Source organism: Hippichthys cyanospilos, chromosome 11 (genome assembly GCF_059441005.1).
Source record: "Hippichthys cyanospilos isolate Australia breed blue-spotted pipefish chromosome 11, RoL_Hcya_1.0, whole genome shotgun sequence".
Taxonomy (NCBI): domain Eukaryota; kingdom Metazoa; phylum Chordata; class Actinopteri; order Syngnathiformes; family Syngnathidae; genus Hippichthys; species Hippichthys cyanospilos.
Window position 1 is genome coordinate 18,312,062 of NC_142379.1, and position 25,757 is coordinate 18,337,818.

Sequence of the window (25,757 nt, forward strand, 5' to 3'; positions counted from 1 at the left end):
ACCCGAGGTTTTGATTTTTCAAAAACAATAAAGGAGGCAATTAGAGTATCACCACCATTGGGTGACTTTGTGTCAAAATGTTCATTTTAAGAGTCTGATGACATCAAGAGTAATTGATTGCAATGGTCACATTTTGCTTGATAATGTGTTGCTATAATGTGATATGGTAAAGTATTATAACATCCATTCATCCATTTTCTAGAGCTGCTTCTCCTCACAAGGGTCTCAGGCTTGCTGGTGCCTATCCCAGCTGACTTCGAATATGCAAACTCCACACAGGACGGCCGAAACAAGGTGGATTTGAACTCGAGTCCCTGAACTGTAAGTCGGACATGCAAGCCACAGCATTATGACTGATTTGTTTTATTTAACAAGCATTGGATTAATCCCAAAGCATCAAAGCAACTAAGCATAAGTGTAATGGATAACCTCAATAAGACAGCAGTACAATATGTGTTCCAGCTTTGAGTTTATCATCACGCTTCATAAATCACCTACACAGATCACAATCATGATTATTTCTATCAATTACACCCCTGGTCTCTCATCCATGACAAATGAGAGGCCCCGTGCATGAGGTGAATGAGGTCAGCGGGTTTCTTGAGCACATTACAGTGATAAATGAGACATTTCCACCTGGACAATTAAACACAGTCTGACGAGTTCTGGTGAGCCGCAATAAATCAGATGAACGTACATGTTTTCATTGCAGATTGTATATGAATGCTTAAAGAAAACCAAAGTAACTTTCATGAAACATAGTGCAAAGTGTGAAGTATGTGGCCGAAGAAGAAGAGTCTATTCCTCACAGATGTGTGGCTGGTGTTTTCACATTTTATCCTATCATCCATTTTCTATACTACTTGTCTTCAACTAGGTCATGAGTGAGTTCGGTGTGGGTGACAGACCAACATGCACATTCACAGACAAAGTCTTCAGTAAATAATTCCATTTATCTATCTGTCTTGTCGATGGGCAAGCTCGCTGATGGCACACATTGCAGATACATCCTTTTGGATGATGATGTTGATGATGATTTTCAGAAATGCACCAAAAATGTCCAAAGAAGCCATCCCTCTCACTAAACGCTTAAAAAGAAAGAAACACCGGACTAGACGATATTGCTGTGTTAGTGCGCGCGCGTGTGTGTTTTTAACTAAATAGTGACGTTAGTCTTACGTCACGCCCGGGTTCTGATACCTCGACGGAGCTACACTTTAACCTTGTGGAGCTTATCCGGACTTTATTGCCACCTAACGGTCAACAATAAGAACACCGCCTTAAGATCCTTCTACTTCTACGCGCCTACATCTGAACCTTGTGCATCTTATCCGTGCTCTTTTGCCACCTAACGGTCAACAATAAGAACAGCGCCTTGCTCCCTTGGCTCCAGCTCTTTTGGAAGATGGCGACAAGAGTCCTTCAGAGAGTGAACACCGGCTTGGTTCGGGCTAAAAGCAGGGCCCAGCCAGCCGGGCAGCTTCTCGTTTGGAGCAGGTCGGCAAGTCATCACGTTGCACGTTCTAATTTTTCGTGTAGCCAGATTTTTGCCCGCTAGCATCGGAGGTGGACGGGATTTAAGTGTCTATGCAAGCTAGCTGCCGACGTGCTATGTTTATAGCGGTCCATTTGAACTAAAGTGAATGAAATGCACTCATCCTGGATTGTCATATTTTACGAGAGTCCTTTCAGGCCGTGCCTTTGTCTAAGTCAAAAGAAATATACTTTTTTAGGTTGTGTCGTACGTTTTAAGTTGTAAGATGCTCAAGGTCAATTTGGTACTGGGAGAAATGTCATTGACAATGTATGACACCTACATGGTGTTCCTCGTATGTTATGTCGTGGATCGATATAAAACTGGAATCATTTTCCTCGGTTTAACTCATCCTCGTTTTGCAGAGGTTTTTCCACATCCAACATCACCAGAGAAGACAGCTGGTTCAAATCACTGTTTGTCAGGAAAGTTGATCCTAGGAAAGACGCACACTCAACTCTACTGACCAAAAACGAGGAAAGTAACCTCTACAAAATCCAATGTGAGTACATTGTACATTTCTGACGATTCATGACAACTCTTCAAGTTGGAATAAGTGAAGTTAACCTCTGTTTTCAGTCCATAATGTCAAGCCGGAGTGCCTTGAAGCGTATAACAAACTCTGGTAAGTTTTTTATTTTTTTTAATTTAATCCAAAAACATTTGAGTCGGCATGTGTTACAAGTGTACGACCAGGACAAGTGTACCCAGTGTTGTGCAGCTAGTAAAAATAAGTCAGTGTGATCTATTCCTGTCAGGTGTTTAAGGAGCTGCTATGCTGTGAGTCATCTGCACATACTTGAGATTTCTGCAGGCCAAGTACTTATAGTTGGTGCTATTTAGGTTCTTTAACCATAGACATGATGCACAATTGTCATTTTCGGTTTAGTTGTGAGGTTATTATTGAATATTCATGTGAGAATCTTGGATGATTTTTTTTTAACTGATTTTATTTTTTTTGGTCACAGTGAGGAGGTCTTACCCTCCATCCATGCAGATAAGTACTACCCCTGTGAACTGGTGGGAACCTGGAATACTTGGTATGGCGAACAGGACCAGGCTGGTATGATTGTCATCACTGCCAAATATATTTCATAATAGAAAAATGACCAATTACATTTTGACCAATGAAATACTCCACCGCTAAGTAGCAGAATGTACCTACTGTACATCAATATCCACTTACGACATGTTGAGATGTCCACCCTAGTCAAGAAAGTAAATGCTATATATGATGCAGTAAATATGATAAGATGTTGTGCTTATGTTTTTTTTTAATTTAATTTAATTGTATTTTTGCCCAGTACATTTGTGGCGTTACAAAGGTGGTTACCCTGCCCTGACAGAGGTGATGAACAAGCTACGACAGAACAAGGTCAGCAAAACCTCTTCACACCCTTTTTGTTGATCATTCCACCAGTGTCGAGGCTAATTCAAATGGAGCCCGTTACTGACCCATGTTTGTTTCGACTACAGGAGTTCACAGAGTACAGGAAAGAGCGTGGTAAAATGCTGTTGTCTCGGCGGAACCAGCTTCTACTGGAGTTCAGTTTCTGGAACGAGCCAGTACCCAGAGATGGACCCAACATCTACGAGCTCAGATCATACCAACTCAGGGTAAGTGCTACAACAGAATTGTATTTTTTTTGCTGTTTACAATTTGAGAATTAGTAGGCTCCAAAATTCATCTTAAAGGAGTCATTCAATACTACCCATTCTTCCCATGATTAAAAACAATTTTTTTTGATAAGCTTACATCTTGTAAGGATCAAGAATAAATCATACTTTCACTATGGTTTTTGACTTTTGGAAATGAGTCTGTCTCATACAAATGGGCCACTTCCAACCCCGCACCGCCAAAAGTAGTTGTTTTCAAGTGGCCAAGAGTTTAAAGTTGATATTCTTTTAGTGTATACAGTTTAAGACTCCCTTGAACTTTTGGTGAATTGAATATTAATAGCTATCACTTGAGTTTAGTATTTCCACATGTTGATGGATTCAACTTGAAGCAAATAGCATGATTCTGTTATGATGGGGATTACTTTTAGTTGAAGAAGCCTTTTTGTTCTTATCCTTTAGAGCAGGGGTCTCAAACTCCAGCTCTCGAGGGCCGCAAACCTGCATGTTTTTCATACTGCTCTCTTAAACACACCTGGTTCAAATGATTAGGATAATTTTCAAGCTCCTGCAGACCTTGTTGATGAGCTAATAATTTGATTCAGGTGAGTTAATGACAGAAGCATCAAAAACATGCAGGATTGCGGCCCTCGAGGACTGGAGTTTGAGACCCCTGCTTTAGAGTGACATCTTGATGTTGCTACGTTTGTTACTAGATAATGGATGAGTAGCAAGTTAGGGAAAGTCTGACAATTTTTACTATTACTAATCCCCTTGTTCTCTCTCTCCTCCAGCCAGGAACAATGATCGAGTGGGGTAATTACTGGTAAGGCAGCACAAATTAAGTGAAAAACAGATTTACAATAGAATTTGTGGAAGAATTAACCATTTTTTTGGGAAAGAACATTGGATTATTCTTCCTCTTGGTATAAATTGATAACCCCCCGCTCCCTGCCCCTCTTTAAATAACATTAAAATATGGTATTGTTTTTGGCAGGGCAAGAGCTATAAGACTACGCCAGCAAAACAGTGAAGCCGTCGGAGGATTTTTCTCACAGATTGGCAACCTCTACATGGTTCATCATCTCTGGGGTAAATTTATACAACCAGCTCGATAGAAAATATTGTGCAGCAATAATATGCTTTGAAATAAAAGTCTGGCTATTTTAGGGCCATGAGTGACGTGGCCAAGACAGTGAATTCACGTGTATGCAGGATGACAAAAGTGAATGAATGGGCTTGAGTTGTAATACATTTTTTGTTTTGTTTTCTTGTTTTTTTTTTGTAGCCTACAGAGACCTTCAATCAAGAGAGGTCACAAGGAATGGTGCATGGCAGGAGGAAGGATGGCACGAGGTGGTCTATTATACAGGTGGGCAAATACTATTTAAAAAGAAAAATCCCACGAATGGGGCTGGGCTATCAATCAATGTTATTGCTTTAATTAAGTACACTGTTTAGAAAAAAAAGTAAAAGGAACATTTTTTAATCTGAAGAAAGCATCACATCATATGAATTCCTGGGATATTGAGCTGGTTAAGTTACCATATTTTGAGCAATTCCGTTTTGAGTGGCCAAAAGATAAGAACAGAGCACGTGAATGGACCAGTTTTGTTCATGGGAAGTGAATGCATTTCACACCAGTCTCACAGAGTAGAGTAGACCCCTGGGTTACAGCGTCCCTGGCTTACGATTTTTTCATGTTGCGACGTAGAACACTAAGTTTTTTTGTCCCCTCTTCAAGGTATTTTCCCCGCTTTGGACCAAAACAACTGTCATGACCCTAGGGGGTTGGCTGTATGTGTTGTTTTGTCTCCCTCTGCAGGCGTTTTTAGGTAATTGCACTTATTTTCTGTTGCCGTCAATGCCTCCATGCAACGCGTCCCTACAATCCTGGTCTGTTATTGGTTGGCGTTTCTTCATGGAGATGCTGGTCTGCTATTGGTCAACCTCACTTGTTTCAAAATGGCGAAATGGTAAAGCTTTGTTCTATTGTGATTGGTTACAAAACCGTATTTATAGTGCATTTTACTGCTTAATTCTAACTTGAATGGGTTAGCCATGGGTCCCAAGATTGCTAGTGATTTAAAGAAAGACGTAGGAATATGATTAATATGGAAATAAAGCTGGAGATAATCAAGAAATACGAAGCTAGCCTAGGCTACCCTTACTAGGGAATATGGGCATAATAAGCGGCTCATAAAGTAAATAAATCCTTTCTATATTTTTTATTTATGTTTTCTGATTTTATACATGTATATTATATACATAGCACTCCTTATACTATATTGGTATCAATTTTTAATATGTATGTACAATTTTGATGTTTTAACCTGGCGTTCTAAACGCATCAGCTATTTAACATATAGGTTTGGATTGGCCGCCCTACGGTGAATTCGCCTTACGAGCCCAATCGTGAAACGGTTGGGGGCCCACTGTATTTGTTTTGATTGTAGTATTTGCATGTTTGTCGTATGTTATGAATATATGTAGCAGATTAAAATAAAAATAAAAAAGTGGTCTTTGACAAGTGCCGACGTTTTGGCAATTCCAATATGATACGAACCCTCGTAAGAATACATGGGAAGGACCGTTTGAGTTTTCATATGGTTCTAAGTTGCCAGTCGAGTCGCTTTGAAAGCTAGATGAGCCGTATGCACGCGATGAGTATGACTGCAGTGCATTATGACGTATCCGCTAGATCCGATGGCGATGCTTTCAGCGCCAGCAGAATGGACCAAGTGAGTCATCTCAGTTTGCATAACTTTCAAGCGCTGTATAGCATCAAATTTCAAACAAAACGCTAGGCCTGGATAGCTCACCGGAACCCTAATCTAGATTGCTCTCGTCTCCACTCTTTGTTCAGCCATTCAGGAACAACAGTTTTGGTCTCCTGGGGCTTCTCTGGCTCTTTCATGTACGGTCCAACATACATCATGCTACAAATCTCTTCCCCTAAAACTTCAAACACCACAATCCCCTCAGATCTGGTTGAAATACCAAATTTTTAGTCAATTCCTGACTGACTTTGGAGACTTTCCGTTCAGCTCTGCCATCATTTTCATGTAAATGACATCACACGACCAGACAATGTTCCCTCTAATTTTGAACCATTCACGCAAACTCGCCGATCAGCTCTTGGACCATGATGAGTCACTCTGTGCATGTCTGACGTTGCTCAGATTGGCTGCGTGAATGATTGTTTGTCTGTGTAGCCTGCAATTGGCTGGCAACCAGTTTGGGGTGTCCCCCGCCTAATGCCCAGAGTCAGCTGGTATAGGCACCCGCAAGCCTGTGACCCTAGTGAGGAGAAGCGTCTCTTGAAAATGGCTGGATGTTATTTTCTATTCATGCTTTATTTTTTGTATCATGTTTCATTACTTCTACTTGACACATTAGGCATTTTCTGAAATCACCTCACATAAGCACTTCAGAGGGAGATGTTGATTAGTTGTATCTCGTAGGATGTTAATAAAATCCAAAACAGGTGCATTAGAGAGGCAAAGATGAGAATTTTTTTTTTTTTTTTCCCCCCTCACAGGTTTTCCACAAGTTTTGCGTTTGGCTAATTTCGGTGTCACTAGTAGCATGAGGCGGGTAGTACCTGTAATAGAAGTTGCACAGAATGTCCAGTTCTACCAGGACGGCACATCAATGTGTGCTATTGCCAGACGTTTGCTGTATCTCCCAGCACAATATCAACAGCATGGAGGATTAGTGTTAGGGAGGGCTGGACAATGCTGTAGAAGGTCCTTAAACCATAAACAGTACCAGGAGCTGTTTGTTATTGCAAGAAAGAACAGGATGACTAGTCAGAAGCCTACAAAATGATCTCCAGCAGGTCACCGGTGGTAATGTCTCTGACCAAACAATCAGAAAAGAACTTGAGGATGGTGGCCTGTGGGCCTGATGTCCTCAAGTCGTTCCTGTGCTCATTTGCCATAGCCCAACAGCATTGGCAGGTCCGCCACTGCCACACACTGTGCTTTTCACAGATGAGGGCAGATTCACCTTGACCATGAGCTGGAGAGGCCCTAGAGATATTATGCTGCATGTAACCATTCAGCTTGATCGGTTTGGTGGTGGGACGCTGAAGGTCTAACCATGGCGGGACGCACAGACCTCTAAAAGCTAGAAAACAGCACCCTGACTGACTTGTAGGGCCCATACAAACTACCTGGTATCATTCTGAGTCGCTGCAATTACATTTTAAGAACATGGTATAAATTGCCATTTTTTTTTTCACACTAATGATATACCAGTAGAGGTATAATCAGCATGACATTAAGCACTGATATAATTTCCTCAAAGTGTTCCTTTAGTTTTTTGAGCAGTGTATTTGTCAGGACATTTGACCCTGGCAACATTGCATTGTTTTGCCAAAGACATCCAGACCAGCCTGCATTTATACATTCCAATTCATACAGGAGCAGTATTGACTCTCAGCTGTTGGGAACTTTTGAACTGAACTGTCTGCTTCACAACAAATACCTGTACATTATAGAGCCATGACATAAATCATGACACCAACTGAGTCATGCAATTTTACATTTTACTTTATTTTTTGGTATTAGAGGTGAAAAAAAGGAAAGATGTAAATGTTTTTTTAAGGCCACTTAGCCAGCCCTACTTTAAATGCTCTTAAGGAATGTAACTGAAATCATCTTGAAGATTTGAGTTGAAGTGCCCAGGGCCAGTTGTATCAAATTTATGTTGCTTTCCTCTCCCCCCCAGTTCCTCTCATCCAGCATATGGAATCCAGGATTATGATCCCCACCAAGGCGTCGCCGCTGAAGTAAACAGACCAGAGCTTCTTGCAAGGCTGAGCATTGAGTGGTACCTTTACAAATGAGTAACCCAAGAACATCATTTCCGACGATTTCAGTGCTGCCAAACTACATGACACATCATTAGTCATTTCAGGATTGTTCAACTCCTCGAAAGTTATAATGACAACTTAAAGGAGTACAGATGCATATTGTGATAGCCTTCAATGACATTGCATGGGAGTGCAGGGGGTAAACATTGATTAACAGTAAAAATAGAACGTAATGTAAGTTTAGCAGTTTGGGTTGAAAGGCCAAAATGCGTTTTGGTTGTTAGTTACACTCAAAATTATTCAACCCCAATTCTGCTAAATGTACAAACCCCACAGAAGTTGATTTGTGTTATTTAAAGAATTTAATCCTTGATTAATTGCAAAGAAAATTTTACGAGCAAATTTAACATTTTTTGTGGAATTTTTTTGCATATGAGTGCATATGAAATCAAGACCACAGTCACTTAACTCTTCCAGTGCCAAGTGTTATCGGAAAAGGCAACCTGCTGAACACGTCTTTCGTAGCTTCTGAGGGCAACACTCCCATCAAATGGTCACACAATTACTACAGTGCTCAATCTTAAAATTAAGAGGAGCGCTGGTGGTGGGACCTCGAGAGGAAACCTCTAGAAGGCCAGTATATCTAGCATTTTCACTCACCTTTCAAGGCCAACAGAATATTGTGTGCTATGTCCATGTAAATATGGGTGCTGCTGAAAAGATTGACTTCCATTCTTCAGTTAGAATTAATGTTGGTAATAGCTTTGTTGTAAGTGTTGAAACATTGCCATCCAATGGTCACAGTTAGCAGTACAGTGCTCAATTGGATTATATTAGGTAAGCATCAGTCAAGAGTGTCAGGTCATCGCCATAAAAAACGTATTTGTGCAGATTTTCATTATTTATTATGGTTCTTACTAATTTAAAAGATGAGAATTCTCGTCCATGGCAGTTAATGAGTAAAAAAACAAAAAAAACAGTCACGTATGGTACATGACATTCTGGTCGAAGGCAAGGAAAGAGTGAATGAGGGTGTGGAACACAAATCAACTGAAGTCGCTAGAAGGAAAGACAGGGGTTTTCAATCCCGGCCCTTGAGGCCCAGTGTCCTGAATGTTCTGTGTATGCAAAGAAAATCTTATTCAAATGATCAGACAATCAGCAAGGTCTGCAGAAGCAGGCTCACAAGCCTGATCATTTGAATCAACTTGCAGCAGGGAGACATGAAACATCCAGGACGCCGCGCCTCGAGGAAAACCCCTGAGGTAGAGATTGAATGCCTCACTTCAGAAAGACTCATATCTGTGCAGCTTTGCAATATTGATAGTCAGGCATCCACACAGACACACAGGGTACACGTGTCTTAGCAAAGGTTTCAAGCAAACTTTACAATATTTGGATTTTGAGAGGAGCTCAAATTGCTTTAACACAAGCCCTTGCATCTCCAATACATTACCCCACTGGCCGGTCATTCATTCCAACACCTACTCTTGCCACATGTAAACTAATCATATATTGATGAAGATAAGAGCCTACCAAAGTGACTTGATATTATCAAACAAAGCAGCTGTATGGTATAGTATGTAAATGCTAATACCGTACACTCGTTTGTATCATAACTGCTGGAGTACACAATAGTGTACAACAGGAAACATGTATTTATTAATATAACACACATTGTTAACCGTTTAAATGTTAGCTGGGATAACATCTGAACTTTGTGCTCAAAAGTTGACAGTTCCAACCACTGTTACATATTCGATTTCAGGATTTTTTTTTTGAAGCGCGTCTTATTCAGCAGTTTGTTTTATATCCCTGATATTCTTTGTGGGTGGTTTTTACACAATCCTGTTATTTTTCCCAGTCTTGTTTGTAAATGTGACTTTTTGGGGGGCTCTTGTGTGAATTTCGCATGCCTTGTTATGAAAAATATACAATATAAGGTATTATCAGGGGAGTAATGATAAACCACAACATAGGCAAGCACACCACTACATATTGTCAGATTTTATCAGAATTGAAGAGGTGTGTCTATTTTGTCTTCCTGGGGCAATAATGACAAATAAAAAGATTCAAGCAACAACATTCATCGCCTGTTTGTGTTTAATACTCATGGTCTTAACACGCAATTCACTGCACCCTGTCCTTCACATGATTGATTACAATCATCAATACATCATTCATTTCACATTGCACTTCCCATTGTGAAGGGGTAAGTCTTAAATGAAAAAGTGCCTCAAACACACACCCCGAAAAAACGTTGAAATTCCACACAGGCAGGGCATATTTTATGGCGTATTCTAGTATAGAAAATCAAAACTGTAGAAACCATATAAAGGTAGAATTGGTTGGACTAAAGTAAACATAAGTGATTTAAAATCTATTTACCTACATGGTGTATGCACAATGGATGAAACATCACATACACCCTTTTTGGTGCAAATAACAATAGTAAAGTTAGAAAAAAAAAAAAAAAACTTAAAAAGTCAACCCCCAAATTTTCTCTAACGTGCCCCCCGCTCGCCAAAACCCGGCATTCTTATTAATGTTGTGGTTGTGCAAATAATGTAGCAGCAAATTCCTTTTTGTCTATCACGGGGAGGCCATTTGGTTACTTTGCTGTTGACTGAAAATGGCAAAGTTTTTCAGGGCTCAAGTAAGGACCAATCAAGGCTCATTCTTTATGAGTTTGGTCATGCGACATTTGCAAGAGTCTCGATTGGTCATCGCCTGAGCCCCGAGCAACTGCAATGTATGTCATTTTTTTGTGTACAGCAAGTGAAAAAATGGCGTCTCTCTCAGAGGGATACAACAGCTGGATTTTTCAGTCTAATTCATACTCTACCGATGCAATATTATCAGAATGCCGTGTTTTTACTAGCAGGGGCACATAAATGGATTATTGTAAAAAGAAAAAAAAAATTGAGGGGCTGCCTACAAATTAAAAAAAAAAAAAAAACCAGCAACAAATTGAGGGGTTTTCAAATCTTTTCCATTTCTTTCAGCAGCTCACCAAAACTTGTAACATACCATGAACTCATCTCTTTAACCTGTGGCCTCACAACATTTCCACCAAATCCAATGAAGGCACTCTGAAGAGAGGAGAACAAATGAACCACATTGATTTTCAATACAACGCATATAAATAGAAAGCCCAAAATTTAAACGAACCCACACAGCATAAACATGAAGACTTACAGCAGGAGGGCAGGCCTCCAGATCAGTGGCTCCGTCTCCAATCATTACCACTGTCTTGAAGCCGTACTTTTCCTTGAGCATGCTAATGACTTTTCCTTTGCCTCCGCTCTCTGCTGTTGGTTGGCTCTCATCGAATCCGGCGTACTCGCCTAAAAAAACCCACATTTCATTTATCAATGATTTGTTAATGGGTCCATTCAGTTTTGATGTGCTTGCTTCTGTAATATCTTTAACACTACTCTAGTACTGGACTTGATATCATAGGGAACAAACTACCAAATGAAGTGTCGCTATACTGCAGTTCTCTTACCGTTGAAGTAGAACTTGAGTCTGTTGGCGTAGACATTTTCTAGAGGAATGTTTAGCTGAGTGGCCACGTGTTCCACAATGCAGCGGAAGCCACCTGAGATGAGGAACACCTTGATGTTGCGCTGGTGTAGGCGGTCCACAAGATCCCTGGATACAAAACAAAAGTCCATTTATGATCCCTACAGCTACATTGATCATACCGTAGAAGGCAATACGCTTCAAATCACATGAAAAATGCAAGATCTGACGATGAGATGGATGGTGTGGCTCACAAAGTTGTAATTCTTTCCCACACCGATCTAAAACTTTTGGTACTTCTCCGGGACATTCTTGACGTTCAGGCTGCTTGCTGTAAGTGAGATGAAAGAAAAACCACGGAATGGGCTTGTCTCTCATACCTGATACCTGGTGTCAGCTGTGGTGGGTGGTCTGTGATCAATTTGTTGACCTGTTCTCTAGAACATTTGATGATGGCGAGGCGTTCAGTCAGGGCTGATTTGAAAGTCATCGAGCCGCCCATGGCTTTACGAGTCCTAAGTTGCAAAAATGAAGTAACTTTTGATGTGATGATATTGGCGAAAGCATACAGTTTTGTACAACAAGGTAGTTACATTTCAGTGACTGCGTCCCCAACGCCACAGAACTTGGCCAGTTCATCGATGCCTTCTTCTTTAATGACTGTGCTGTCCACATCAAAACAGACGGCTTCTGCTCTTCTAAAAAGTTCCTTTGTCTCTGACATTGTGGACATTTCAATGCTGTGAAAGGAAATATATTACAGTCAATATTTGAGCACTAAACAAATAACGGGGGGAAAAAAAAGAACATTCTCATCATTCTTGTTGTTGATCAGTTTTCATTTTAAAAAAATAGGAGACGTACAAATTAAGAGTTAACCTGTAGTGGCATTTGCACTGTTCTTGAATAATTCTTTTTTATGACCTTTTACTAATATTTCCTACATATACCTGCATTTTTTTAGTCTGTAATTTGTCAGTGACAACAAAAGCATTCTATTGTATTCTAAAATTAGCTTTTTGGAGGGGGGAAAGCTGATTTGGAGTATTTTAATTCCATTTCAATCCCATTTCTGGCAAAAAATAATTGAGAAGTATACTGGTCTATAGCAGTGCCATGGAGTTATGTGAACCAAAGAACAAATACCTATCCACTGCCTCGGGCTGCACAATTCATCAAATAGAATCGCAATCATGAAATAGGCTACCATGATTAATTAAGCTGCTCCTCGGCGATATTAACATTTAAAAAGCCGACCACCTTACATGTCAAATCAAGCACTTTGTCATCCTGCCACCAGGGGGGAAAATTTACCACGTAATTGCATGACAAAAGCTTGTTTTTTTCATCCTTATATGATTTACCAGCGTGAAATGGTGTTGAGTTTCTCACCTGATTCCTAATATATACAGTGCTAGTTGTTAATTAAGTTCCATTTTGAAAAATTGGCAAAAAAAAAAAAGAATTTGGTTTGAAATGACCGAAACTGACATTTTGACTGCTAAATGATCAAAATTTGCTTAAAAGTAAACAATGTGCTTGTTTCTAAGTAGGTTTCATTTTTTTTCATTGGTTTGCACTCAGCAAGTAAGGTAAGTATTTACTTTTAATTTATTGTTCTAGTTTATTCTTATTTTTTATAAGTATTAAGCCTTGTTTATATATTGCTTGTTGAAAAAAAGGGCAATAAATAAACATTTGACCAATCATGATGAATACTTGTGAATTGTGATTTCAATATTGACCAAAATAAGTTAATAAAGAAGTTAATAAATGTTAATAAGATAATAATGTGCTAAACTAAACAAACAAAAAAAAATGTATGTATTTGACAGCAACAGATCATTTGTACGTTTACAGTAGATGCAAGAACCCGTATTTTTTTTTTTTAGATCAGTAAGTTAACAAAGCCCTGAGATGAACTACACATTATGTCTAATGTACTAGAAACCCCTTATGTAATTATCCATTATCCAGTGAAGTGCGAAACATGGCAAAACGGCTCTGTTTTTGGCGAGTGAGTGCCAACAGTACGTTACATAATGAGGACCGCCTAAACAAAACATAAGAAGGGGTCATGGTGGACATCATCTGCTACTGTTGCGTCACCCTTCATTACTCACAATGATGTTGCGACGCTAGAGACAGATGAAGGCAATGCAGCAGGCAATCGAATGACCAAACAGTACACTACTGGTGCATTTCTGATGACTCGCCGACATTTGTTAAATTAAAAGTTAAAACTTTGCCCAAAATCACTATGATTTTGCCGTGTGGTCAGTTGACATCAGCTGTTAAAAGATACGTTTATGTGAACCGGATAACAAGACAAAGGTGGCGTAAAAGAAATGGGAAAAGCGACCAAAAGAACAAGTCGTTCTATAATACTTACGGGAAGCAGCAGCGGTGCAAACGGACAAGGGGCAGCTTCAGGAAGAGCTGCACAACTCGACTAAGAAGCATCAGTTGGTGAGAAATGCAGAAGAAGAGCGGAGCTGTGAGGTACACCAATCAGAGCGAAGCCGGTGCTGGACCGCCCACTCTCTTCTGATAGGACGTCAGAGCGAATGACCAATCAGTTATCCGAACTAAACTGATCCCGCCCCTACTGCGGAGTAGACTGACCCTCATCCTGATCGCCGAACCAGCGCGGAAGTGGGCAAATGCGGCAAGGTAAGCCCGGGTGGCAAAATTGATTTTCGCGAATTAAAACGGATACGTTTGAGGTGTGTATCACGTTTGGGGTTGAGCATTATTTTCAATCTACCAGAAGAATTTACGTGAACTCCGGGTATAGCTTCCGAATTGCTTTGGAACTAGCTTTCGCGTGTTAGCATTTGAGCGTTCTTGCAGCCTCAACTGGGCCTCAAGTTTACGTGAAGTTCTAAATATACGATAGACACCGAGAATTGTTTCCTCAACACGGTACCTTTTATCGATTAAAAAAAATCGCTGATAAGTTTCTAGGCAACAATGTGAGTACTCTAGATCAACCTTGTGAAAGATGTGATTTTTTTAAATACAAATGGTAGCATTGCCCGGAAGACACGTGTTTGAATGCATGGATGAATTCTGATTTACTTTTGAAGTGGTAAACTCAGTCAGACACCATGCCAAATAATATTTCACACAGACCGCAGTGAATGAGCAATCGGGATGCTCATTTTGCCGTCAGTGATTACATTTTTATGTACATCATCTTGTTGATAAGTAAAGAAATACCTCTTATTAACTGGGGCATTTTTTCTTTGTTTCCTCCTAGAAAATCTGTAAACACTGTTTTATGAGCGGAAGACCACTCCATGCTAAGCCTTCAGCTTCAGGGTCAAGATGAGGTACACCTTCATGGTCTATTGGAATCCAATGCAAAAGTGAATACATATCATTAGCAATGAGTCAGACTTAGTGGTGACATTACTATTGCTAAGGGGAGACTAACTCAGGACAGCATGGCTGAATTCTGTTCCAACTATGTGGTGGACACAGTCAGACACCATGCTAGAATAATGCCTCATTTCTATTCATGACGGATGAACTCTAAATCAGCTTCAGCCAACGATATAGTAATGAGCACACTGACTTTTTTTTAATAAAATGTACTCAATAATCTGTCACCGGTGGCATATACTGTTTGTGTGTGTGTCTATATTTTTTTTCCTCCCTCCAACAGGGTTGCAGCCTGGGTTTTTAGTGAGGACTGAAAGCAATTGGACAACATTTTAATACTGATGAAGACATAATAGATGAAGTAGAACCTTTCCTTCGAGGACGTGATCAAATCTGGTTTCAGGACTTACTGTATGCAACTGGCACATCAATGATTCAAAATGTGTTGAATTGTAAAAGATTAAAACTTTGTGCCACCTCTTGTTCTGTTTGGAATTTTTTGTAGACCCTCTCTGACATAAAATAGAAAAACAAAGTTTAAAACTGATTGTGTTGTGTGGTCTTCATTTCCATAAACATGTTCTATAATGGAGATTTATTATCAACTTCTGTTCCAGCCTTTAGAGTGTATTGCCGTACGGCCGTATCAGTTGCCATAACAAATCACCAAGGGTCAATTATTGACAACCGCTTTATTCCTTTGGAGGTGTTAGAACATGTGGTTCTTGGACTTTTTTTTGGTACAGATAGCAACTGCACTAAAGTGTCACACAAAATGCAGCTCAGATTGGCTAACTTAGTGACAATACAATTAAACCCATCCGTTCTCCATTTTGCTTATCTTGACCAGTTCTTGTAAATAACCCAAACCATCTTAAATAATTAAACTGGGTTGAATGAAACATGAGGCGCTGATAAAACTGAAAGTTACGTTTATTAAGACAGTCACATTTGCAACATTTTTACATGATAATGGATACAATTTATCATGGCCCATGTTCAGATATCCAAAATAAAAGTTGATGACAGTTGGCTCAGTTGATCTCTATAGGCAGTTTTCAGTTTTTCGTGATTTTTTTTTTTTTTTTTTTTCATAGTTGACTACCTAAATCATTATTTCAAAAAATATACCGTGTGGGCATCTGCATCCAGCAGATGGTGCTGTTTTCTGTACAGCATCCAGCAGATGGTGCTGTTTTCTGTACAAAAGGTATTTTGTTGAGTTAATGAAAATGAGTAAAAAAAAAGTTCAGTGTTAAAAACCAATTCCAATTAAACATAAATTGATCAAGGAAAAGAATTACTTAAACAAAAAAAAAAAGTCATCTGGGATTTTGAGTAGGCCAATAACTTGTACGAGTGTGTATTTTTGGGGGCGCCATCAGTTGAAATTGCAATAATGCCACTGTCCACTAATCTACCAATGCAGGGTCGAAGACCAGCTGTTTCTTACCAGATGTGCTGAATCGGCTCATCCGCCTCTGCCATTATGGACAGCAGGATGGCCTTGGGTGTGTTCTCGAAAAGAGCTGCTCTGTTCTGTGTCTGACCCTTCTTGACCCAGTGGCCGTAGATCTTGAAGGCACACGCGTCAATGAGCTTGCGAATGGGCTTCACCGCATACGGGTCACTTTTGATCACGTCCTTGGTGACGGGCTTGGCTCTGCGGTAGTTGCAGTAGATGCGCATAGTGGCGAGTACCGTGAGGCAGATGACCTGGAGGAAAAGTCGAATTTGAGTACTGTTGCTCTTGATTTGTTGTGGGGTAACTCAAGCGCCACTTCATTTATTTTGAGCAGCATTAATGATAGAATGTTATTTGATCATACTTCAGTCCTCAGCATTACCTTAGAGTTTATCACAACTTAATGATTCAATCAGTGGCTCAGACATGATTTAAAACCGGTTACATGTCTAAAATGCGTCATGGTTGCCATTGCATACGATTAAATAGCATTGGCCTATTTTAAGGTTAAGCGAAGAGGCTTAGTAAGTACAGAAGCCTCAAATGTTAAACTAAATTAACGGTTTGCCTGCAGCAAATGTATTTTGGAATGTGTAGAATTGGAATTAAATGAAGTTAAAGTATACATTTGTATTGTATTATGAGAGCTGAAATTTAGAGAGCAATCTCTGGCAAGTGCAAAGAAAATGCACAAACCGTACAAAAGGGCCTGAGGGGAGATTGGACCCCAGACCATTTCCTCTGTGGGTCAAATAAGCAAGCCATTATTTCATCATGATCCCTGCCTTCAAAAACTTTTTTCAAATGCAAGGTTGGAAAAAATGTAAATACATTAAATTAAAAATGGTTTGGAGGCCACATTTCCCTTAACCCTTTCCCTACCAATTCTTTTTCTTTTTTTCAGAAAAAAATATAACGAGGCACGTATGACGTGTTTATAAGTCTAGGATACTTGGAAAATTAGTTTTAAAAATGTACACTTTCATTTGCACCAAGAAATACCACTGGGATTGTATATCTCATAGACCAGTGGTTCTCAACCTTTTTTCAGTGATGTGCTCCCTGTGAAATATTTTTTAATACTTAAAACATGCCATCGGTGTCTGATTAATTAAACTTAAGACCCTTTCGGACTTATTTGTATGGGTCCACACACAAAAAAAGAAAATCAACCTTAGGTGTCCTCTTTTGATCATAGAAGAAATACGTTATCAAAAAGAAATAACATACAAACATGCACACATACACATCTTTGTCCACAGAAAAATATCAACTATAAAGCGTCCTTATTTTGAGGTTACAGTAGACATATGTGCACAAAAAATAAATTATTAATTATTAATAATTATTTGTCCACAAAAATAATTGACATGAAGTGTCAGACCTGTTCTAAAAAATAATTATAAATGAATATTTGTCCGCAGAAAAATAGACAACGTTAGGGATCATAGTAGAGATGTGTTCACAAAATAAATCATTAACTCGACAGGTGATGAGAGGTGGCGCATGACAAATTGGGTCAAACCATTCGGGGGGGGGGAGGGAATCTGGCTTTATACAATAATGAAATGGAATAACCTACTGAACATAACATTTGTTCGATGAACTTAGATCTTCCTGAAACAAGTAATTTAATCATAATTTTTAAGCTCTCAAGACCTCACCTTGAATTTTCTGTATGGGCTCAGTTGTCGCACTTCATCTACCACATACTGGGAGAAGAACGAATGGTTCAGCACATCGACGGCTGTGTAACGCTTACTTGGGTCCACTACGAGCATCCGAGAGATCTGACAAAACACCAAAATGAGTTTGCCTTACTGTTGGCACCAGGATACTTTATATGGAACAAAGAAGGTAAAAAAAAAAAAGAGGGAATAAAGTGGCTGACCAAATCTTTGACTGTGTCAGAGCGGTCGTCCCACTCAGGGGATGAGAAGCTGTAATCTCCCGCTAAGATCATTCGCAGCATCAGCATCTGTTTCCTATGCCAGAAGGGAGGGGAGCCAGCTAACAACGTGTACATGATCACACCTGCACTCCATCTGCACATAAAGAGCAGAACACATTTAGGATAGCAGGAGCTTTCATACCACTCGAATGAACGCTTGTGTATTAAATTTCCTGGAGCAAGGTTGTTTGAAGTCCACACGACTCACAATTAGATAATGACTAAATGCACCACATAATCATTTTACTGTTTTGATTTTTGCATTGGGACTCTCACATGTCTACTGCTGTGCCGTATCCATGGTGGCCTGAGTCCATGGAGCATTGAATGATCTCAGGAGCAAGATACAAAGGAGTCCCACACACCTCTGCATGAAAGGGAAAAAAAATTGCATAAAACAAGTACAACTTAAAAGCAACAGGATACCGAAGGTACTGAAGACTATATCTGATATGTGTTGTGTAAATCTCTATGCCCTCAGGGGATGGGCATTTATAGACAATTAAGGGCATACACAAAACTACAGTGTCATTTTATTGCATACCTGCTGTACAATGATAATGAAAGTATTCTAATTCAAACTCCGTCAGAACAGTAGCTCTCAAAGTGGAGGCTGCGAATGTAATAATTTTTGAATTTGTGTCTACAACCGCTTGCTAATGAGGCAATGAAGCCAGCAGCATTTTGTTTTATGATGCTGTTTTTGACTAAATAATTGGCAGCAACCTGTTTGGGAAAAATTGACCCGGTTTGTTAGAAGGAGATGTGCAATTTGCAATTTTTATTTTCTAGACTTTAGTAGAGCTGCAAAGTTGCAAATATAATTGTTGTCAAATTGAATCTGTTGGTGAATAAAAAGGGCACTTATGTTTGGCATAAATGTTTTTGTTAGTTTTAATTCCGCAAATATTTGCAATGGGGGTCCTTGGAAAATTTGCTTCCTACAAGGGGTCCCTGACCCCAAAAAGTTTGAGAACCCCTGCCTTAGAAGACCCCTCTGTCCATGATGTTTCCTTCCGATTTATTCTATCAAGTTCAGTCACTTCACATGAACAAATTATTTATTTTCTAAAAATTAAAATCAAGTTCAGTAACCTCACACAAACAAAATATTTATTATTCATTTTGTAACTATTACATGTTGATTCAAATCAGTATCAGGCCTCTTTGCGCTATGGCAGTAGGCTCGGGTATCTTGTTGCATCTCAACCTTTGTAACTTAATAATGTGCAATTTGATTCTGCTCTTATTTTGAACAGCTGCTGGAACATTTTGAGAAGCTGTTACATTTCTTTATTAGAGTGAAAACATGCTCAATTAAAAGATCTGCCGCCTTCATGTTTTGGTGTCAGTCAATGCTATATAGTGATACCATAAAATGTCACAGACATATCCCTGCAACTGTGGAAGGCAAACAACCATGAATAGGATACCCTAAGAATGTTGAGCTCTAACCTTTGAGCTTCTGTCCGGGTTGAATTTGGACGGCAAAGCCAAAGTCTGTGAGTTTAATGTTCATCTGGTCATCTAAAAGAATGTTTTCAGGCTTGAGATCTCGATGGACTATGTTCTGGTCATGGAGAAAGTGCACCACATCCAGCAGAGCACGCATGATGTTTCTGCAACCAAATAGTCAGTAAGTTAAGGCTTGTTTTGTTTCACAAACTTTGACAAAAGTTGATTTTTCAAGAAGTTAAAATTTGCTCAGTGACCTGGTTTCCTTCTCACTCAGAGTTACTTTCTCTGTGAGGTAGTCAAAAAGTTCACCCTTTTTCATCCTGCGTTGAAGACAATCAATAAAAGAAGAATTAGCAAATTAACCTCAGAACAGTCCAGAGTAAGGTTGTAAGTGTAGATTTCTTGTTTGTCCGTACTCACAGATCAAAAACCAGGAAGAAGAACACGTTGGATTCATAGCAATCTTTTAGCTGTACTGCAAGGAAACGTATCACGCAGAAGATACATCAAGCAAACAGTTCAATATATTTGCATTTGTTAATCAGACAGCAATAATTTGCAAAAATTAATGACCATCACCGAGAAAGGGTTTGTAAGACAAAAATAAAAAACAAGGAAAGTATATGATGTGGGTGTATTGAAAACGGACATACTAATATTTTCCTGTCCATAAACTTTCTTGAGGATGTCAATCTCCTTCATTGTAGAGTCCCTGATCTCCTCGATCTCCTGTGGGGTCATCTTGTCTGAGGGGGTGATGTCAATGATTTTGACGGCGTACTCCTGAGACGTCCGTTTGTCCACACAGCGACGCACCACACTGCTCACTCCCCTGAGGAAAACACACCTCGTGTCCTATCAATATGCCGTCACCAGAAATACTTACATTTGTGTTACACTAAGGAAAATACAGATTACAAGATTACACTTTGATTTCACAAACGTGAACTCTGAGGACTCTTGTCCTCATTTAGGGTCATAGGTGACTTTTGGTGAAAGATGTTGTATGCCCTTGGAATGACTGCCAATCATAATAAGTAAATCATCACTCAGTAACTAACATAAACTATACAGCACATTAGTAAAAAAAAAAAAAGAAAATGAATAAATGATGCATGCAAAATAAGGACATCCCTGGTATACTGCCTGACAACCCTAACTTCAAACCAGTTTACTTCTCTACATCTTTGAAAACTCAAGTGCAGTGTCTGTGAATATAATTTTTATATCCAGTTTGTGTCATTTGTTTAATTCCGAATGAAATATAATAAACATTTGTCCCATTCCAAACTAAAGAAAGTACTGTAACCCGATGTAAGATCTGATTCTTAAAGCCTTTTTGAACACAGAACCAAAACACGGAATACACACGCATACCTCACCAACAATCTCGCTTATGTAAGGGGGCCACTGTCTGAGAAATGGAGGGGAATGACAATTGGTGCTCTCATTCTCTGCTCACATGCCTGAAGTAATGTATGGAACACCATCGAGACACACATAGTGGGGAAGACCTCTGAATAGATTTTACTTATGTTAATTAAATCAATGAAAAAACTTTCTATATCTCAAATTAAATTGCTTTCACAATGAAAAGTGCTGTATGAACATACCTTCCCAGTATTTCCTTGGGCTCATACTTGTCATAGAATTCCTGGGCACCCACCCAGTCGGGGATCTCATCCTCTTTGGTCATGATGGAGTGATGAACATAACAAGCTGTTCTCTATGGATTCAAGCTGGAAATAAAAAAAAAAAATGGTCCGAGTATGTGTGAAAGCTACAGTAGTCACATAATTCCACAGAGACGGTGTAGTTTCAAACCTTTGGAACCTAATCTTAAATTTAATTAACCAGTGCATTGGATCTTAGTTGTAGTGGATTGTGGTCATTTTACTTGGGCTCATCAATGATACCAAAACAATATTACGCATGGCATACCGGCGAGATCATTTAGCACAATCCTGGACATATATTGCAATGCATGTTTATGGCCATGCTATTTTGTAGTAATTAAAACAAATACAAAACGGGCCTGTCTGCAAACAGCAAGAAGCACTTAAATCGATGCCCAATTTTCCATTAAAAGAAGAAAAAAGGGGACGACCCTACCCCAATCCCATATTTAAAAATGAATTAGCTCCATAGTCGGTTTAATTTAAATTGCGACAAAATTGTATTTAAAAGTCTAAAATAATTAACTGTAATTTCTTATTACTACCACTGAGTTCAATCATTCCAATTTGAGATGCAACATAGTAAAAATTTAGTACAGATTAAGCGTTCACAAGTGTTTGAGTTCCAGGAATCCTCGCTTTACGACAAGAGATCCTTCGACCAAGACGTTACCGTCAGTGCCGAATGTGTACGCATCTCAGTCGTCTGCCACTTCTTCGCTATCGCGGTAATAAGTACTATTTATATATATTAAAAGAATCTCGTTATATATGAAACATCCAAACACACAGTGCGTAAACTTCCATTTTCATTATTTAATCAAAACATTCGCTGGTTGATGAAAATGTCACGCTAGTGTTAGCTAAAGTTTCGAATATCACCTCCCTTTTAAACGTTACTCGCTTGGAGTGAAAGGAACTCGAAAGGACGGTCCACTCACCGCATTGAGTCTCGCTCAGTCCCTCCTATCTAAGGTTATCCATCATTGAGAGGAAGAGGGCGAACAACCGCGGAGCGAGACACGACGCTGCTGCAACAGCTTTGCGGGGTCGCTGCCATTACACGAGCTCCAATGTCAAGCACCAAAAATAAACAGTCACTTCCAAAGAGCCCGTTCGTTCTTCTACATACTAGTATCCGCTTAAAAAGCAGAGCTCCTAAAATAACTTTGTAGACTGTCTTACACGACTTCAAATGTAGATTTCCAATACAAGACTATTTTGTATCTTTTCATGATGACTTGACATAGCTACATGACCAATGTCATATTGCTCAATGGAGGCTTCAATATTCTACTTCAATGAACAAATTCATACGGAATAAGTTCAGGTTACTTTATATTGCAAAGGTATTTAACTCCAGTCCTCAGGGGCCGCTTTCCGTGTTTTCGATCCCTCGCTCTCAAACACACCTGATTCAAATGATAAGGATCATTTTCAAACTTCTTCTGAGCTTGCTGATTAACTCATCTTTTGAATCAGATGTGTTGGGTAAAGAAAACCGGAAAATATGCAGGATACTCGGCCTTGGGGACTGGAGTTCGACACCTTTTATACTGTATTGTGTAACGTGTCCCACATCATACAGCACTTTAGGCACCGCCCAGAAAACGAACTGGCTTAATACGTGACAGCTTCGGTAGCATGGTAGCTTCAATAAACATTTTGAAAAATCGACTTGACTCACATAAAAATGTCCAACACAACAGCTGTGAAGCCACAGCGCAGTCGCCCTTTTTGTTAATTAATCTTTTGTTGTTCCATTATAGTTTCATGCGTAATACAAAATGTGCATATGAAGTGCAGGTAATATGTATGTCCTCTTTGGAGTGGACCTCTTAAAAGGCAGGCCTTGCCTGTAGAGTGACTTGGCAGTGAATATAAGTGCCGTTGGCTTGTTGTAACCCATTCGCTAGTTTGCATTGCAAGACGCCCTGTCAGGCCGAGCAAGCTTGAGCATAAATGTGTTTATATGGTCTTTTTTTTTTGTGGTAACATTCCATTTGCTCAGTAGAGCCACTGAAAGTGCATTATGTTCTCTTGTGAAGGCTGGTACAGTGTGTTTTAATTAGTGGGGGTAGGCTGTATTGAATTAACTAACAATGTATACTGTAGACATAGATTAGTGAAAGTTGTGCTCTGCTGTAGGCACATTACATTTTCTTCTTTTTGTAAGTGGTAAAACTATCTTTAGGACATTGTTTTACACAGCCTTTCCTTGCACCACTTATTGTTTGGTGAGTCTGGAGTAAGATTTGTCCATGTGGAGTGATCATCGCAAAATCCCATGAAAAATGTTGTTCATCTTCATAGGTCTGTCAATTGGAGTTTTTCCTGCCATGTCAATAAAGTGTGTTTTTCTCTCTCTCTTGCTCTTTTTATTTTTTTTACATTAGCCTGACTTGGTTTGGCAAGTTTTGAATTCACTACAAAACCGTTAGTAATTTTAATCAAATACTGTAGATGAAAATAACCCAACACAAATCAATTTGAAATTCTCAGCAATTTTTGACCTTGTGTCTCCAATTTGAAATTTTCTCAAATTGGATTTAAATGTGAAATTTCCAAGAACTGTGTTGCTACTGTTTGCATATTTGGTGTTCCTGTATATTCTTTATGACCAATCAGGATGTTTAAATACCATATTTCATTGTGTTTGCCCACCAATACTCACTATGTATCACCATTTTGAATTTCTTGAAAATAGCAACATTTTGATGGAATATATCACCACATAGAAATAGATTTGTTAACAGCCTAAACTGTTCTATTTTGCTTTACTACACACAAGACAATTTTACATTGGCCACAAATTTTCCAAATATAGTATAAATTTCATTTGTCATTATTTTAACTCTTGGATTGTTCAAACAGAGTAAACTCTTTTATCAACATCTCGAAATGTTAGATTATTCAACTCACAGCCAAGCCAAAGCGTCTTAGTTTCAAATTGTTTTTCCATTGAGCTGCAATAACGCTTGCTTCTGAGCGTTGTCATTATGAAATCCGAAATTCACTTGATATCCCCTTTGCTGTTAACAAGCACTGACTTCACTACTACTTAAAACCTTTTGAAAACTAAGAATATACTCCAAATAAGTCCCATATGTGGATCGGCGTCATTGAATAGTATACAGTATATGGCTTTAGAAACCGACATGCAATGAACTAAATCCTTCTGTGGACCCAATTCCTCTTCTCACCGGAGGAGCAGATGCCTATAAGGTACAACAGGTTGTACATTCCCTGACAAGTAAAACAGGTTGTACATTGCCTGACAAGTCATCGCTTATCCATTTTGTAGAAACAATTGCTAATAACCAGACTTTTAATTCTTCACTTGGTGTGGTGCTCCATCGCATACTTCAACCTCTACCTCAAAGTTCAAGGCAAAGATCAAGATCCTCCAGTACTGGCCAGCCCAGTCACCAGACATGCACATCATTGAGCATGTATAGAGTAGGATGAAAGAGGAAGCATGAAAGACGAAAACCAACAAAATTGATGAACTCTGGGAGGCATGCATGACTGCTTTCTTTGCTGTTCCAGATGACTTCATAAACAAATTGTATGAATCCTTGCCGAACCGCATGGATGCAGTCCTTCCAGCCCATGGAAGTCATACAAAATACTAAATTGGGATCTCACAGCACATCTACTTAATTCACTTATGTTATGTAACATATTTGAAGTACATTTTTTGTTACATTTTCACACTACTTTCTGTAGACGACAAAACTTTTGTCCTGCCAAAATTTGATCTTTATGTCTTCATGAAATAAACCTTTTTTCAGTGAAACATATTTTCATACATTCAACATTATTTTGGGAGGGTCTTAGCCTTCATACGAGCCATTTCTGAAACCAATTAAATACTTAAGTCAGGTTATTAGCAATTGTTTCTACAAAATGGATAAGCGACAAGATTTTTGTCAGGGACTGTATGAAAAACATTCAAGAATTTTGATAAGACACAATGTACTGGTACTCAGGTTTTCAGAGGTTAATAAGGGACATTATAACAGTTTGAGCCATCCAAGGGTTTTGATAATGATTTTGACAACTGAAACATACAGGTATACCAGTTAATATTTTTGAAAATGTAAAGGAAAGCAAAATGCAACCGGCCACACTTCATTAGTGTCGGGAAATGCCGAGAACTGATTCTTTGTGTGGTAACATCCATCAAAATGTAACAATTTACCCAAAAAATTAAAGGGGCCATATCATCAGTTCCAACTTTTTGGAGATAACCATGTTACAATGTTGATTTCTCACCCTAAACAGTGTTATTACCCTTCATTGATGCATTTCTAAACATTTGT

General features: G+C 39.1%; 3 protein-coding genes, 1 long non-coding RNA gene and 1 other non-coding gene across 7 annotated transcripts; 3 read left to right on the plus strand and 2 right to left on the minus strand.

Annotated features, from left to right (window-relative positions):
* Positions 1 to 1,307: 1,307 nt before the first annotated feature.
* On the plus strand, positions 1,308 to 10,055 carry nipsnap2 (nipsnap homolog 2). The gene is made up of 10 exons (XM_088427691.1): positions 1,308 to 1,497; positions 1,900 to 2,036; positions 2,114 to 2,159; positions 2,503 to 2,597; positions 2,839 to 2,909; positions 3,011 to 3,151; positions 3,946 to 3,977; positions 4,149 to 4,243; positions 4,440 to 4,523; positions 7,886 to 10,055. Exons 1-10 carry the CDS (start codon positions 1,406 to 1,408, stop codon positions 7,948 to 7,950), a joined length of 858 nt encoding a protein of 285 aa, XP_088283817.1. The 5' UTR covers positions 1,308 to 1,405; the 3' UTR covers positions 7,951 to 10,055.
* On the minus strand, positions 10,056 to 13,991 carry psph (phosphoserine phosphatase). The gene is made up of 6 exons (XM_088427693.1): positions 13,888 to 13,991; positions 12,089 to 12,235; positions 11,876 to 12,010; positions 11,479 to 11,624; positions 11,169 to 11,317; positions 10,056 to 11,062 (listed from the first exon to the last, which is right to left on the minus strand). Exons 1-6 carry the CDS (start codon positions 13,956 to 13,958, stop codon positions 10,952 to 10,954), a joined length of 759 nt encoding a protein of 252 aa, XP_088283819.1. The 5' UTR covers positions 13,959 to 13,991; the 3' UTR covers positions 10,056 to 10,951.
* A 103-nt stretch (positions 13,992 to 14,094) lies between these two features.
* On the plus strand, positions 14,095 to 15,365 carry LOC148416241 (uncharacterized). Its single transcript, XR_015867271.1, has 3 exons — positions 14,095 to 14,168; positions 14,758 to 14,830; positions 15,166 to 15,365. It is a non-coding gene; the product is annotated as an uncharacterized LOC148416241 (long non-coding RNA).
* Positions 14,555 to 14,681, plus strand: LOC148416242 (small nucleolar RNA SNORA15). The gene has a single exon (XR_015867344.1). It is a non-coding gene; the product is annotated as a small nucleolar RNA SNORA15 (small nucleolar RNA).
* A 534-nt stretch (positions 15,366 to 15,899) lies between the features above and the next one.
* Positions 15,900 to 22,958, minus strand: LOC148416243 (phosphorylase b kinase gamma catalytic chain, skeletal muscle/heart isoform-like). 3 transcript variants are annotated; one of them, XM_088427815.1, is made up of 11 exons: positions 22,845 to 22,886; positions 22,374 to 22,485; positions 21,370 to 21,495; positions 20,410 to 20,588; positions 20,177 to 20,231; positions 20,011 to 20,076; positions 19,754 to 19,917; positions 18,575 to 18,665; positions 18,239 to 18,392; positions 18,012 to 18,137; positions 15,900 to 16,598 (listed from the first exon to the last, which is right to left on the minus strand). In XM_088427815.1, exons 3-11 carry the CDS (start codon positions 21,450 to 21,452, stop codon positions 16,332 to 16,334), a joined length of 1,185 nt encoding a protein of 394 aa, XP_088283941.1. In that variant the 5' UTR covers positions 21,453 to 21,495; positions 22,374 to 22,485; positions 22,845 to 22,886; the 3' UTR covers positions 15,900 to 16,331. The 3 variants fall into 3 exon arrangements, with proteins under 3 accessions (XP_088283941.1, XP_088283940.1, XP_088283939.1); XM_088427814.1 differs by having other exon boundaries at positions 22,374 to 22,500; positions 22,845 to 22,880; XM_088427813.1 differs by having other exon boundaries at positions 22,374 to 22,958.
* Between the last annotated feature and the right edge of the window lie 2,799 nt (positions 22,959 to 25,757).